A 15,101-nucleotide genomic window follows, 5' to 3' on the forward strand; every position below is an offset into this window, starting at 1 on the left:
CCCATATAAAATTTGAAATTGTGTATCATGAATGAACCTATAAACAAAAATAAATAAATAAATAAATAAATAAAATAGCTCCTATTGATCAAAGAACTGTCTTGTGAAAACAGTAAACTACAATGTACTATTTTTTTTTAAAGTATAGTATGTGACTTTTTTTTTTTTTTTTTTTTAGCATTAGAGTGGATTTGCCCAACTTTAATCATTTGAATAGTCTCACTTTGTTGCCCTTGGTAGAGTGCTGTGGCGTCACAGCTCACAGCAATCTCCAACTCTCGGGCTCAAGTGATACTCTTGTCTCAGCCTCTCAAGTAGCTGGGAATACAGGTGTCTACCACAATGCCTGGGTATTTTTAGAGACAGGGTCTCACTCTTGCTCAGGTTGGTCTCAAACCCGTGAGCTCAGACAGTCCACCTGCCTTGGCCTCCCAGAATGCTAGGATTATAAGTGTGAGCTACTATGCCCGGCCTTGAATAGTAGATTCTTGATTTTCCAGGTCTCTGTACTGCCTGTGCTATTTAACCTAATATTAAAATAACTAAACACTCTTTTCTTTTAAAATTGGAAAAATGATGCTTATATTTACTTGAATATCAATATCACTTGCCATAAAGAGAAAATAATTTTAAGCAGGTTGCACATGAAATGTTGTAATTAAATTTTAACTAGATCTTATTATGTGTTTTGGTTTTGAGGCTGCCTTTCTGTTGTTAAGCAGGGAAATTAGCAAGTAATTAACTATTAAAGATATGCTGGGGCCATGTGGAGACTTTTCCCCTATTCTCTCAGAAGGATTTATGTGTTAATGCTATTTAATGCTCTCATCCATATACTAAAGTCATCTTTTTGGTAGTAGTTTCTCATACTTCAGGAAACACTGTTGAAAGATGGGTCTCTGAGATCTAAGACAGTGGACCAGGGATCACTTATTCTTTTTTTTTTTTTATAGAGACAGAGTCTCACTTTATCGCCCTGGGTAGAGTACCGAGGTGTCACACAGCTCACAGCAACCTCCAACTCCTGATCTTAGGCAATTCTCCTGCCTCAGCCTCCCAAGTAGCTGGGACCACAGGCGCCTGCCACAACGCCCAGCTATTTTTTGTTGCAGTTTGGCCGGGACCAGGTTTGAACCTGCCACCCTCGGTATGTGGGGCTGGTGCCCTGCCCTTTGAGCCACAGGTGCTGCCCAGGGATCACTTATTCTTAGAGAACAATAAGGAGAAATATTGGCACAGGCTTTATGTACATTCAGAGTTCTCTTGAGAAACAGGATTAGGATTCTACCCCACATTTCCTCAAGGCAAAAGAATCTATAATATACCCAAATCCTAATCCCATTTCTCATTCTGTTTGTGTAGACATCTTCTCTGCTATCCTGGGTCCTCATACCCTAGTTTTTTTTTGTTTGTTTGTTTATTTCTTGAGACAGAGCCTCAAGCTGTCACCCTGGATAGAGTGCTGTGGCATCACAGCTCATAGCAACCTCCAACTCCTGGGCTTAAGCCATTCTCTTGTCTCAGTCTCCCAAGTAGCTGGGACTACAGGCGCCTGCCACAACGGCTGGCTATTTTTTGGTTGTAGTTGTCATTGTTTGGCAGGCCTGGGCTGGATTCCAACCTGCCAGCTCTGGTGTATGTGGCTGGCGCCTTAGCTGCTTGAGCTGCAGGCACCGAGCCGACTACCATAGTTTTGTGAACCAGTCTTTTCTCAGCTTTGAGGAAAGGTGGATTAGAAGTATGTCAGACCCACAGAAGTCTGAGACCTTAAGATGTAGTTCTTTTTTTTTTCTTTTTTTTAAGATGTAGTTCTTAACCTTCCACATTGGACCCCTATGGAGCTTTATAAGAGGTTAGACTAGGTATTTAAGTACTTCTGTTAAAGGACTTTGATTAGAGGACTAATTATCAAGAGTTTTGTGTTTCCTTGTCTGTGTTTCCTTCCTGTTTAGATTATTCTCAAGTCCCTAACTAAGCAAGTATGAATCTTCTTATGCAGAATCATTCTTTTGAGAAATCCCTAGGTATTTGATTAAAAGTGAGCGATCACTATGAATTCTTACAGTCAAAAATATGCTATCATTGAGGTTTCAGAGATGTGCTGAGCTACGTTTCAGGAAATCAGAGGATGTGAAGTGTGGGGTAGAAGTGGTGGGTTGTAAGATCCCTCAACTTCAAGTGGTGTTCAGAAGTTACCTGGCTTTCTGAAATTATTTTTAATATTTTTGGATTTTGAACAGTAATTTCCCAAATGACTGGGACTTTCAGAATGTCAACGGAGAGAGACCGAAGGAACTCTGTCCCTGACACCTCTTGGGTTATTAACTCCAGACCAAAAGAACTCCTGACTTTGGAGAGAGGTTCTGGAAAGGAGGATGAGAGGTCGCCTTAGTGAAGCCTCTTTAGGGACATGAGCTATTTCTAGGGTCTTTGGTAGGAAAAGAGCTTTCAGAAAAGGAGATAAGGCATGGTATTAAAAAGGTGGTAGAGAAAGCAGCTTAGAAGTTCTCTGACATAATAACAATTGTTTTTTTATTTTTCTACTGTAGGTGCAGGTTATCATTCTGAATCTAAAGCCAAGGAATATAAACATGTATGCAAACGAGCCTGTCAGAAGGTATGAATAAAATGTTTATGATCTAAGAATTTCAGTTTTGAACATAAGGCAGCTTTACCTTGAAATTTAAAATTGTAAGATTTTCTTTATATGACAGTCTTTGGTTTCGGTCACAGAATTACTTTGCTCATTTTTCTAGGGTCTTGTTTTGTTTTGGGTTGTTAATTCTCCACATGATGCTTAACTCTTTCCCCTGTTTGCCTAGATGAAAGTCTGTATTTTTGGAACTGTGGGTGCATAATCATATCTCTTTTAATCTTTGCAAAGGCATTGAACTCTACAGAAGGGGTAGAGAAAACAGCTACCCTACAAGGGTAGTAGAAAAGACAGCCAATGTGTCTTTCCATGAAGGGAAGAACAAAAATAAAAAATTAAAATGGCTGCTATTCTTAGATTATCCTGTACTTTTTCTTCTGTTTTTGTATCATGGCAAATTCATTGTCATCCCCAGTTTGGTATTGCCCTTATAGTCAGTTGTGCTTTGTTTGCCATTGGTTTTTGAGGTTTTGCTAATTGTTGAATATTTAATGGGGGGGGCAGGAATGAACTCAGAAGAAATATTGTTTGTTTTTATTTTGATCCTGACTATATACACTTGTGGGCAAAACTTCCATTACTTCTAATGCAAGTAGAATGTTAATTGGGCATTGTATATCAAATAAATATGGGTCTCTCTCAGCTCTTTTTACATTTACATATCTTTTAAAAGAAAGATTATACTTTATCAGAGATCCTAGCTTTTTCTTATGAATGAAATACCATAAATAAATAAGAATCCCTTGTTATAGGGATTTCATTGTTTTTTAAAATTCATAATGATAGAACTAAAAGGTCTTTATTTTTTATTTTTTTGCAATGTTTTCATTGTTTGAAAAGAATTAAGTTTTACTCTTAAGAAATCTAATACATTTGTGCTGGGCGCGGTGGCTCTTACCTGTAATCCTAGTACTATAGGAGGCCGAGGTGGGTGGATAGTTTGAGCTCACAGGTTTGAGACCAGCCTGAGCAAAAAGCGAGATGCCCATCTCTATTAAAAGTAGAAAAACTGAGGCAAGAGGATTGTTTGAGCCCAAAAGTTGGAGGTTGTTGTGAGCTATAATACCATGGCACTCTACCCAGGGCAATAGCTTGAAACTCTGTCTCAAGAAAAAAAAAACGCAAATATAATACATTTGGATTGTATAATTAGCCTCCTCAATTTATATGATATAATGAATGAGCTTCTTAAAAGTTTAACAAGGGGCCTATGGCTCAGTGAGTAGGGCACTGGCCCCATATACTGAGGGTGATGGCTTCAAACCTGGCCCCGGCCAAACTGCAACAAAAAAAATAGCCAGGCATTGTGGCAGGCGCCTGTAGTCCCAGTTACTCAGGAGGCTGAGGCAAGAGAATCACCCAAGCCCAATAGCTGGAGGTTGCTGTGAGCTGTGATGCCATGGCACTCTACCAAGGGTGACAAAGTGAGACTGTCTTTAAAAAAAAAAAAAAAAGTTTAACAAGGGAGTTAATTTTTGAGCTTTCTCTTTGTTGATTAAATTATAGTTTATATAGAAACCAGTTTCCTTTCTCTCTCTCCTCTCAATTTATTCCCAAGAAGGCAAAATGAACTCTCTGTAGTTAATATTATGAAAGAAAATACTTTATTCTTATATAAAATACATTATTATATCAAAAATGCCTTTGTCTGCTCAGTGCCTGTAGCTCAGCGGCTAGGGCACCAGCCACATACACTAGAGCTGGCCGGTTCGAACCCAGCTGGGCCTGCCAAACAATAATGACAACTACAAAAAAAAAAAAAAGCCAGGTGTTGCAGTGGGCGCCTGTAGTCCCAGCTACTTGGGAGGCTGAGGCAAGAAAATCGCTTAAACCCTTTGGGGTAGCTGTGAGCTGTAACACTATGGCACTCTACCGAGGGCAACATAGATTCTGTTTAAAAAAAAAAAATGCCTTTATCAAATATATGCTTCCATCTGAGGATTCTAACATGCTCTGTGGTTGAGAGCTGTTGGCTTTTTAAGGTATGGATGTAGAGTGTAGTTATAGTGGGAGGAGAAACTATTAGCTTAAGTTGAGATTCAATTATCTGTACAAAATATAAATTGTCAGGATATTTGAATCAAGTTATATTCATATAATATCTGTTGCTATTTTGAATTGCCCTGTGATCAATAAAGTTTAGTAAATTTCTTGCACTTTATATTTGATGGCTAGATTTTATCCGTTGTCTTAATTTGAATAATACTAAGTGAGCTTATCAAAAATTAGCCTGCATATAAACATTTGTTTTAAATCTAAGTAGTTTGTGTCTTGAAGTGAAGTATGGAATGGAGCTAGTAATGTTTATTAGCATAAATGTCTCCTATGCCTTTTTTTTTTTGAGACCGAGCCTCAAGCTATCCCCCTGGTCAGAGTGCCATGGCATGGCACCACAGTTCACAGCAACCTCCAACTCCTGGGCTCAAGCGAGTCTCCTGCCTCAGCCTCCCAAACAGCTGGGACCATAGGCGCCGGCCACAATGCCTGGCTATTTTTTTTGGTTGCAGCCGTCATTGTTGTTTGGCGGCCCGGGCTGGATTTGAACCCGCCGCCTTAGGTGTATGTGGCTGGCGCCTTAGCCACTTGAGCCACAGGTGCCAAGCCTCCTATGCCTTTTTAAGGCTTTGGAAACTGGGTATATTTGAGAAGTTGTGGTTTTAAAGTGAATAATCTATCCCTTTGGTTTCATAGGCAATTGAGAAGCTACAGGCTGGTGCTCTTGCGACAGATGCAGTGACTGCAGCACTGGTGGAACTTGAGGTATTTCTTTTTTTCTGTTTATGTTTCATTTAAAATTAATGTTTTTAAATGACATGGAACTTTTGAGTTAATCATCCATAAATTATACTACTCATGTTTCCCAACACTAGTAACAAAGTTACAAAGAAGCCGGTGATACTGTTAGGTTGTTTTTATTGGAGATTTTTCTGAGTAATATACTAGTTAGTTAAATTCCTTCCTTTCATGGTTTTTGTGAGATTCATGAATACAAAAGTTAAGACTGAATATTTAAATTTCTTCAATATTTTTAAGTAGTCAAATATTTTCAGTAATACTCTATTTTTCCCCTGAAGATTAACCTGAACCACAATTTTCAGGAAAATTATTGAAGTTAACTCCCAAAAGTAATGTATTTTCTCTTTAAAAAACAAAAAGAAGCCCATCTTTTTAGAAGTGTCTAAAGCAGAAGGAGAAGTCTCCTCACAAACACCACAGTTAGATGTGTACCTTGTAGCTGTGTAGCGTGATGTGTGCTTTGTTCCAGTGTGATGTTAAGTTTGTCCTGTGGTCATTGAAGAGTACACTGGGGAGATTCTCAAGTTTGCTATAATTTTTTTGTACTCCAGAGTAAAGATCTCTCAGTTCTCTTTATCTGGATTCTTGAGGAGTTTGTACAGGAGATATTGAGGCCTTCAAAAGATATACTTGCTACTCAAATTTTGAGAAGGTAGATTTGTGTCAGCCAGTTGAGAGGATTATTGTGAAGTAATATTTTTCTGGTTGAAAATACTACTTGAAGAATCAAGTGAAACATGAAGATAGGGTGGTGCCTGTGGCCTACTGGGTAGAGTGCCGGCCACATATACTGAAGGTGGAGGGTTCAAACCCAGCTCCAGCCAAACAGCAAAAAAGAATAGCCGGGCATTGTGGCGGGCACCTGTAGTCCCAGGAACTAGGGAGGCAGAGGCAAGAGAATTGCCTAATCCCAGGAGTTGGAGGTTGCTGTGAGCTGTGACGCCACAGCACTCTACCAAGGGTGATAAAGTGAGGCTCTGTGTGTAACCAAAAAAAATGAAGATAAAACAGTGCTGAGTTTGAGGAAGAAAGTAATAGTTGAAGTTGATATTTGTAAGTTGATTGGATGTCCCTTGTGTTTAGGCTCTCATGATACAATGAATGGGCTTCTTAAAAGTTTAACCAGGAATGTCATACGTTTCCCTGTGAAAATTGCCTCAGAGTTTACTAAAGTTCTAGCCATGTTTTCGATATATTTTTGTGCTTAATTGTGGAATTGAGCTTTTTTTCCTTGAGTCTGAGTCTTATTCTGTTGCCTTGAGTAGAGTGCCATGCTGTCATAGCTCACAGCAACCTCAAACTCTTGTCTCAGCCTCCCAAGTAGCTGGGACTCAGGTGCCCACCACAATGCCTGGCTAGTTTTCCTGTTTTCAGTACAGATAGGGTCTTGCTTTTGCTCAGGCTGTTCTCAAACTCTTGAGCTCAGGAGATCTACCTGCCTCAGCCTCCCAGAGTGCTAGGATTACAGGTGTGATCCATCCTGCCTGGCCTGGAACTGAAGTTTTGATCATGCTTTGTAGATTTTAATCTCTGTTGGTAATGCTTTCAGATTGCGCCTAACTAGTCAAGGAAGGTGAACATACGTGGTAGACAACCAGTTCTAATAGTTGGTCCCTGAGGCGTCTGACATGGGACTATATGATATTCCTGGACTGTGACTGACAGATCTTATAATAGCTCTACCAGTTGTTAGCCAAGTGTCTCTGTGTATGTCACAGCCTGACTCAGCTCACCATTTATGATATAAGGCTAACAATTCCTATTTCATAGAGTTGCGAGGATTAACTAAGTAAATAATGATAATTGCTTAAAACAGTGTGTGGTACATATTAAGAAGAACCCCATAATTGTTAGTGATTATTACTATTAATAAGGTGCTTTGGAAGTTATATATATATATATATATGGTGAATATTGTAACTATTAGTGACAAGTGTTATAGTGACAAAGAAAGGTTAATTGTATGATGTGCGTAAGAGGAGAAAAGTGATAAAAGAAAGAAGACTGGGATATTTACCACCAAATCTTACCTTTACTCAAAACACACACAAAGAGGGCTTCATCTTAATTCAATTATTGGTTGGCAATTACTCTCCTTTATACAGAAGGTGATGTCCTGAGATTACTGGTGTGTGGAGTCAATGTGGGTCTGGGCCAGAAAAATAATGAATAGCTGGAGAATAGACTAGATGTATAATGGCAACTATGAGTACAAAGTTGAGTAAAAATTTTTCTTTTCATCTTAGAATAACTTTAATTTTCTTATGTCATACTTAGATTGTGTTGAATATTCCATTCCATTTTCCCAGTGATGAATCCTACTTTGAAAGGATGTACTTACTTATATTTAAAAATGACTGAAAATAACATTTTGAAATAACTCATGAATAAGTGAGAGTTATAGTTTTGAATGATAACCTGTGTTTTTTGAGAGTATGGATATGAATTAAAAATATTTACATTGTTAATATTTTTTATTTCATTTTTTTAGAGACAGTTTTTCTCCGTTGTGCATGGAGTAGTATTATCATAGTTCACTGCAGCCTCGAACTTCAGGGATCAAGCTGGGACTATAGATGTGCACCACTGCACCAGGCTAACTTTAATTTTTTGTAGTGATGAGAGTCTTGCTGTGTTGCTTGGGCTGGTTTCTAACTTATGGTTTCAAGGGCTTCTCCTGCCATGGCCTCCCAAAGTGCTGCTGCTATGGGGCTGACCCACTGCCTGGCCTATTATTTTTGATTGGACTAATAGTAGCATAGGATAATGCGCCAAGGGACTTTAGTACATCCTATACCCCTAACCTTTAATTTTTAAATTTGGGGAAGAATTTGAATTATCTTTAAAAATTTATTTTTATATTGAATCTTTGATTGAAATATATGTTAGTAATTTAAATGCTAAGGCTTTCCTAACTGGAAGAATTTTTCTTAATCTTGGGAGTTATGCAGAATTTATGCTTATACTGCCCCCTGCAGTTTCTGTCACTTTGCATAATTATGATTCATCACCTTAAAACAGAATAGATTTTCAGATGAAGAACTAATAGTTTTTAATAGCTTGGGTTGATGGAAGGTAGGAGAAAATTGGATTTTAATATTTTGTGTACTTAGAAAAGTATAAATAATAATATTGAGTTTTTTCAGTCTACTTAAAAGTGCTACGAAAAATTACTGAGAGCCTGATTTATACTGTTATGTTTGATTAACCACTTATCTATAATTTTGGTTAATCCATTCATTTGGGTTAAATCTTGTCCTAATTATTGAATAGATATGCATAGTCATCATACCTTTCCCTTTTGACTTTTAGGTATACTTCCTGATTAAGAAAACTATGTTTTTAAACTTCTCCATTATTACTTAGGCAGATGCTAAAATTAGTGTGAATTCCTGGAATACTAACTGTGGATTGAAATGACTGAAATGGTTTAAGTCTTTATTGGCTGGGGGAGAGGGTATCTGGTTTTGTATTTAAAAAATACCTCAGTGTAGTAGAGGACAAAGAGTCAATGTGAAGAAAAGGAAGTTTTCATCTGTCTATTACACGTACTCTAAAAGTACTTATGCGCCACCTAGACATATCATTTTTGAGTTTTTCTTAGAAACCAATGGTCTTGTGTGGTTTCATTTTTCTTGTCCAAAACTATAGACAAATGGAGTTGTCCTAAAACTACCACTTCTGGACACCAGAGGGGGTGTTTTCTTCATTTAAATAAAGGGGGTTGGGTGCAAAAGTTCCTGCCTGTGAAACTGACCAGCTTCTCCCTTTAGGGTTTTGGGAGGGAAGGTGGCCGCTCCTGTTTGAGAGGTGCTCTGCAATGTGGAAATGAAAACGATATGACTCCAAAGAGCATTTTGTTTATCTTCAAAATGTGGGGAAAGAAATGGAAAGGTCAGTTTATAGATCCTATTTTAATGATTTATTGTTAAATTACCTAGGCCCCATTGTTTCATAGAGTTTTTTTGAAATTACCGTTATTCTATTCATTGGGTAGTACAACTCTGGTTTTACTCACGATAGAGTGGGTTGATAATGTGAAATAATCTGGTCTTTGTGTCTGGGACTATATGTTTGGAAGATAGTTGCTTTCTTGGCTTTTTTTGAAGTAGTTTTTGTTTAGGTAGTAACAGTCGATTTAATTTTGTACATTTCACATAGTATAGCTTCTGATGTGAATTTATGCTTTGAGGAAATTGGATATAGATCTGGGTGAGTCATGATGCCACCATTTTTTTAGCATTGGTCCTAAAGTAGAAAACATTTCATGGATTCTGGTCAAAAATGAAGTATTCATAAAATACTTACTGAAGCTCTCTTTGCATGTTGGTGTTTTTCTTTATTTTTGTATTTAAAAAAATGTTTTTTCTTACTTTATGTAAGTACTTTATGTAAGAAAGTACTTTATGTAAGAAAAGTACTTACTTACTTTTCTCTCCCTCGGTAGAGTGTTGTGGCATCACAGCTCATAGCAACCTCCAACTCCTGGGCTTAGGCGATTCTCCTGCTTCAGCCTTCCGAGTAGCTGGGACTGCAGGCATCCACCACAACGCCCGGCTATTTTTTTTGTTGCAGTTTGGCTGGGGCTGGGTTCGAACCTGCCACCCTTGGTATATGGGGCTGGTGCCCTACCCACTGAGCCACAGGTGCTGCCCCATGTTGGTGTTTTTCTAAAATAGTACTAAGACCTCATTTAAAAAGGTCTAAGGGAAATGATAGATGACATATGAATGACAAAATTTTGGGAGGTTATTTGTAGTCTTGTGTGAAAAAACTAATGAATTTAGTAGAGCTTTTGAAGGTCTTCTTATAACCTTTGAGAAATTTTGGTCAATTCATTTCTTCCATTTCTAAAACTATTTATTTTGGTAGGTATATGTGTATATGAGTACATACACTGTTGAATTTCATATAGTGAAAGGTAAATTACACAGAATTCTTTGTTAAAAATGCTTTGTTGTACTCATGTTATCCCATGTGGACTATGCAGTTCTTTTGTTCACTTGATTCATCCTTTAAGGCTCCCTGTGGTCAGAGGAGATACTAATTTATAGTTGAAACAGATTTATTGTACAAATGCTTTAGTGTTTATAGAGCAGGTTATATTGGGGACAAGTGTTTATATTATTCTGTTAAAAACAATCCATTGTCTTTGGATCTCTGTATAATCCATATATTGCTAGCTTATAAACTCTGGGAAGTTCCTTTAAGGAATAACCTCTTATCCAGATGGCTGATACTTTGGGGTATAAAAGAAAGAAAGTAGGTATTTGCATTATTATGTATTTATATTATTATATAAAATAGTTATGCATTTGTCTGTATTTCTACATCCTCTTATACCCAGAGATAGCTCCGCGTGCATTGTTTTTAAAGCATGGATGTCCAGAATGTTGAAAGTATGTTGTAGGTGGACCCTAGCCCAGACCTCTGAGCTGCAGAATTAGGCAATATTCCCTTCCTTGAGCTTTATATTTCTGGCTGGAATTGTCTGTGTGCTTTGAGGGATAGAGGAAACACCTTAAGCCTGCCAATCCTGGAAATGCTTAGTGGTCATGGAGATGGTGTGGCTTGTTCCTGGCATGTTGGGAAGGACCAATGTAGTTCCCCTTTGTCTCATCAAACTTATAGCAAGTATGTTTGTGGGATTTCTCTGTTATCAGATGCTTAACCACACTCTGTTCCCTATCCTACTTCTGTCATTTGGTTTTTAATGGATAAAAGGAGGGGCATCTGCTTTAAGGTCATTTGTGTTTTATTTGGGAGGTTAAAAATTATTTAAATAAATGAGCATCTTCATTCTTCTCCAGATTTTTGTTTTGCGGAAATTTTTTCATGAACAAAGTGGTCCTTGTTCCTTCCTCACTTCCCCTTCCCTCCCCTCCCCTCCTTTCCCTTCCCTTACAGGGCTGACCACATTGGAAAGACAGCTTGATGCATTTAGCTCACATATGCTTAAGTGCTCATTAACTATAATGTGGCTGGTGAGTCTAAGTTTAGTCATGCTACCCCTTAAAAGTCTCATTTTTCTCTTCCATTGATGATATCTTTTATTTGCTATAATGGGAAGGTGTGTTTTTATGTGTGTAACACAGAAGATTACCCTTTTTCCTTTGTAGTACTTACAGTATTTTCATTGTATGAAATTTGAGTTTTGACTTTGGATGCTCTTCTTCCCCACTCCCCTCAACTTGGTATCATTGATTATTTCAAAGACCTAGTCTGCCTGTCTGTTTAGCAGTATTTCCAGTGGTGCTTCAGTATTTCTGTGTATTCCAGCTGTTTCTGGAGTCTTCATATTTCTCTGCATTTTTTGTTTTATTTTTTGAGGTGTATACACACAGTTACACTTCATGGAGTTGCATCCAGACAAGTATCCATGTTCTTCTTGTGAAGAGGCAGAGAAAATCACCTCTCCCAAGAATTTCTACCTTCTGAACAAGGGAAATGTGCCTTGAAGAGCTGTACGCAGATGGGAGGCAACTTGTTTGCTTGTTCTGCTGCTAGAGCATTGATTTAATTAGAAGACAGGCTGTGGGTGGCCGTGTGCAGACAAAGAAGCACCAGACAGAGCCCAGTTAGCCTGGGACAGTAAAAGTAAGTTACACTCTTTTTAAAACACTTTTTTGAGTACTTATGCTGGTTCCTGCCTTTAGTACTAAGGGGCAACTTGTAACTTACTGTTTGTGTTCACACATGAGGTACATCTATTCTTTTTCTAGGACCCTAGAAGTAAAATATGCTCTCTGTCACAAAGTAGCTGTGATTTTTTTCCTTTTTTTTTAATAATTAAAAAAAAAAAAGAATCAAGTATTACATTTTAGGTTAGTTTTACATTACATTAGGACTCTGTATTAGCTTTGACCAACTTAAAACACTTACATAAAGAGCTTGTCATGTTTCACTTTGTATTGATGGAAATATGAAGAATTATTTTAGTCTTTTCTGGCCATTTCTCAATGAGCTGCATGGACCTCATCAGACATATTCATCTTGGCTGAATCTGGTAGGAGATAATGGTTCAAGGTCAGACTCAGCAGTTCCTGAGGAGAGTGTAGTTCTATGTGTAAGCCCTTTTTCTTTTTAGGAGTTACTATCAAGAATGTACTAAATTTTGGAATTCAGTTTTGAGCTACTTAAAGCTACATATGGTAATATGGTAGAGTTAGTGGTAATCCTGTGTTTTGACTCTGTGGATGCAATTTAGACTTTTGAATGTAAAATGTCTTCTAGGCTTATAACAGAGTTATTACAGAAAAGGAATTTAATGAGATTCATTGGCCCTAGGATTTATAGTGTTGTGATTTTATAATAATTCTGTTTTTGTATATATTTGAATGTGTTTGGATCTATATTATTGGGTGTATTAATTTTATTGGTAATGAAGGAGCTGGGCTAAGATGGTTTTTCTGTTTTCAGGAAAATCTCATACTAATAAGACAATATTCAGGTTAAAAGACTGTTTCAATTTATTTATTTTTTTGCATCTTTCAAAGTTAGGCCTTTGAATCTGGAAAAAAATGGGGAAGGATTGTATCTCACTGTAGAAAACAGCTTAAAATGAATTCTAGACATCTCAAGTTGACAGAAGTGCTTTGGCCATTTTCATTGCCAGAGAGTTTTTACTGGCGGTCATCCCCACTCAAGGTCTGGCCTCTTGCATGGTACATTTCCTGCCAGTTCCTGACATGCTTATACTGTAGCAGGGGACATCCACACCATAGCACATTCAGAGTGGTAAACTTACAATGTTTATGTTTCCCTCTCCTGGAATATGTACACATGTTAAAATTTTCTGGTGGGTTGGAAATCTTTTAAATAAAAAGAAGCATAGTTTGTAGAGGACTTAAAAGTTAGTAATAACCGCCCACCCCCCCAATTCTGAGCATGTCATTTGATAGAAGGATGGTTTAAGTTATAATTCCGTGGTCTGTTGGGTTCTTTTGAATGATGTTTCCATATTTTGTCAACATGCTTAAAAGGTATAATTATTTAGGTTGAAGAGAAGTATAAGTGGCTGCTGAATTTGGCAATACCAGAGAAACAGCTACGTTTGTCTTTTCTATTGTAGCTCATGTGGAAAGGACAATTTTAGGTACTGTGTGCTAGCCTCTTCCTGGATATTATAGAGAATCCAAATAAAACAAAGTTTAAAACTATTTCAGATGTGCAAGTCTGTTGAAGCCAATATTTTATTTTAGAGATTTGTGTTATATTTGACAAGTAACTCTTTGTACTGCAGTTCTGTGGCTTTTAATTTAAAAAAAAATGAAAATAAACTGTTGTGATGTCATTTTTCTGCTTAAGTATATGTTTATTGGTAAATCAGGCAGATTAATAATACAAAGGAAGTGAGTACCTGTGTGTAGTGATTTTTTATTAAAATATTTAAAATAATAAATTAAAGAAAGGCACAGTTCCATTTTGACAGACTATGTTATGCCAGATCAACAAATGCTCTGATGAATGAATATCAACATTTGTCTATTTTTTTTCTGACATTTCCAGAAAGTCTTAGGTGCTTCAAGAAGATGATGAAAAAGCTTAGTTCCCAGTATGCTATTGTGTGAGGTTTTTCTTTTTTTTTTTTTTAAATAATGTTATCTTTTGTGTAATTGAACAGTTAAAAAAATGAACTGTCACAGATACTAAAACTTGGTATTCAACATAGTATATTTGACTCAAGTGTTCACAGAGTGTGATGCAAACGTTTGTTCTCTTTAACTTACATCCAGGATACCTAAAATATTACTTTAACACATGTTAAAAAATACAGCACTGTAACTATTTGGCTAGATATAATTCCAGGCTGTCTAAGTTGAGTAATCTCCTCAGGCATTCCAACTTTGATCAACCACAGCAAGAACTTTTAGCATGTCTGTAAAGCAGCCAGTGCATCTGTAAATATGGCCTGAGGTAGAGAGAAAAGAGAGAATGCCAAAAAAAGACTACTTTGTCATTAGGGAGCAGTTACAGAATGAAAATGGAAAGTTTTTTGTTTCCTTAAGAACACTTTTTAGATAATTGAGCTTTTGACTTCTAAGTATGTCCTGTGGTTTTGTATTAATAAATGAAAGGTACTTCATTTGGGATTAATAATGTTTTCAGGCTAACTCTGCTGAAACTTATTGGTTGAAGTCTATTAATTTTTGAATTTTCTACTCTTTATAAATAATATTAATTGGCTAAAACCCCAACATTATTAATAGTATGTGTTTGAGTAAAACATACTGTGTCTTAATTGTTGGTAATTGGCCAATATTTGCACGAAAATGTTCTTATGTGACTGTTTTTGAGAATAACTCTAAGAGTAGAAGTAATCTCATTTTTTTTAAACACATGGATGAAAGTAGGTTTTCTGGTTTTTATTTACAGTGATCTGCAAATGAATTTGCAGATATCTGTTATAATAGTTTCATATGTAAGCATTAACTTAAGAATATTTGTAATAGTAAATCTCTCTCTGTTATGTGGGAGCTTCATATTTTCTACATGTTTGGACACAATATGTTTTTATCAGTGGATATAACTTCCTTGGAATTATTTTAAAGTTTAACTAGCAACTACTTGCAAATTGGTTATTAAAGTAGAGGATCAACTTGGCGCCTGTGGCTCAAGTGGCTAAGGCACCAGCAACATACACCTAAGGTGG

General features: G+C 36.9%; 1 protein-coding gene across 1 annotated transcript in view; it reads left to right on the forward strand.

Annotated features, from left to right (window-relative positions):
• The window catches only part of TASP1 (taspase 1), a 302,109-nt gene that overhangs the window by 16,530 nt on the left and 270,478 nt on the right, over positions 1–15,101 (forward strand). Inside the window, exons 3-4 of the mRNA XM_003788007.3 lie at positions 2,550–2,617; positions 5,345–5,413. Coding sequence (XP_003788055.1) covers positions 2,550–2,617; positions 5,345–5,413 — 137 coding nt within the window. The remainder of the gene's footprint in view (positions 1–2,549; positions 2,618–5,344; positions 5,414–15,101) is intronic.

Source organism: Otolemur garnettii, unplaced genomic scaffold (assembly GCF_000181295.1).
Source record: "Otolemur garnettii isolate 467f Iridium unplaced genomic scaffold, OtoGar3 scaffold00025, whole genome shotgun sequence".
In the NCBI taxonomy this organism is placed as follows: domain Eukaryota; kingdom Metazoa; phylum Chordata; class Mammalia; order Primates; family Galagidae; genus Otolemur; species Otolemur garnettii.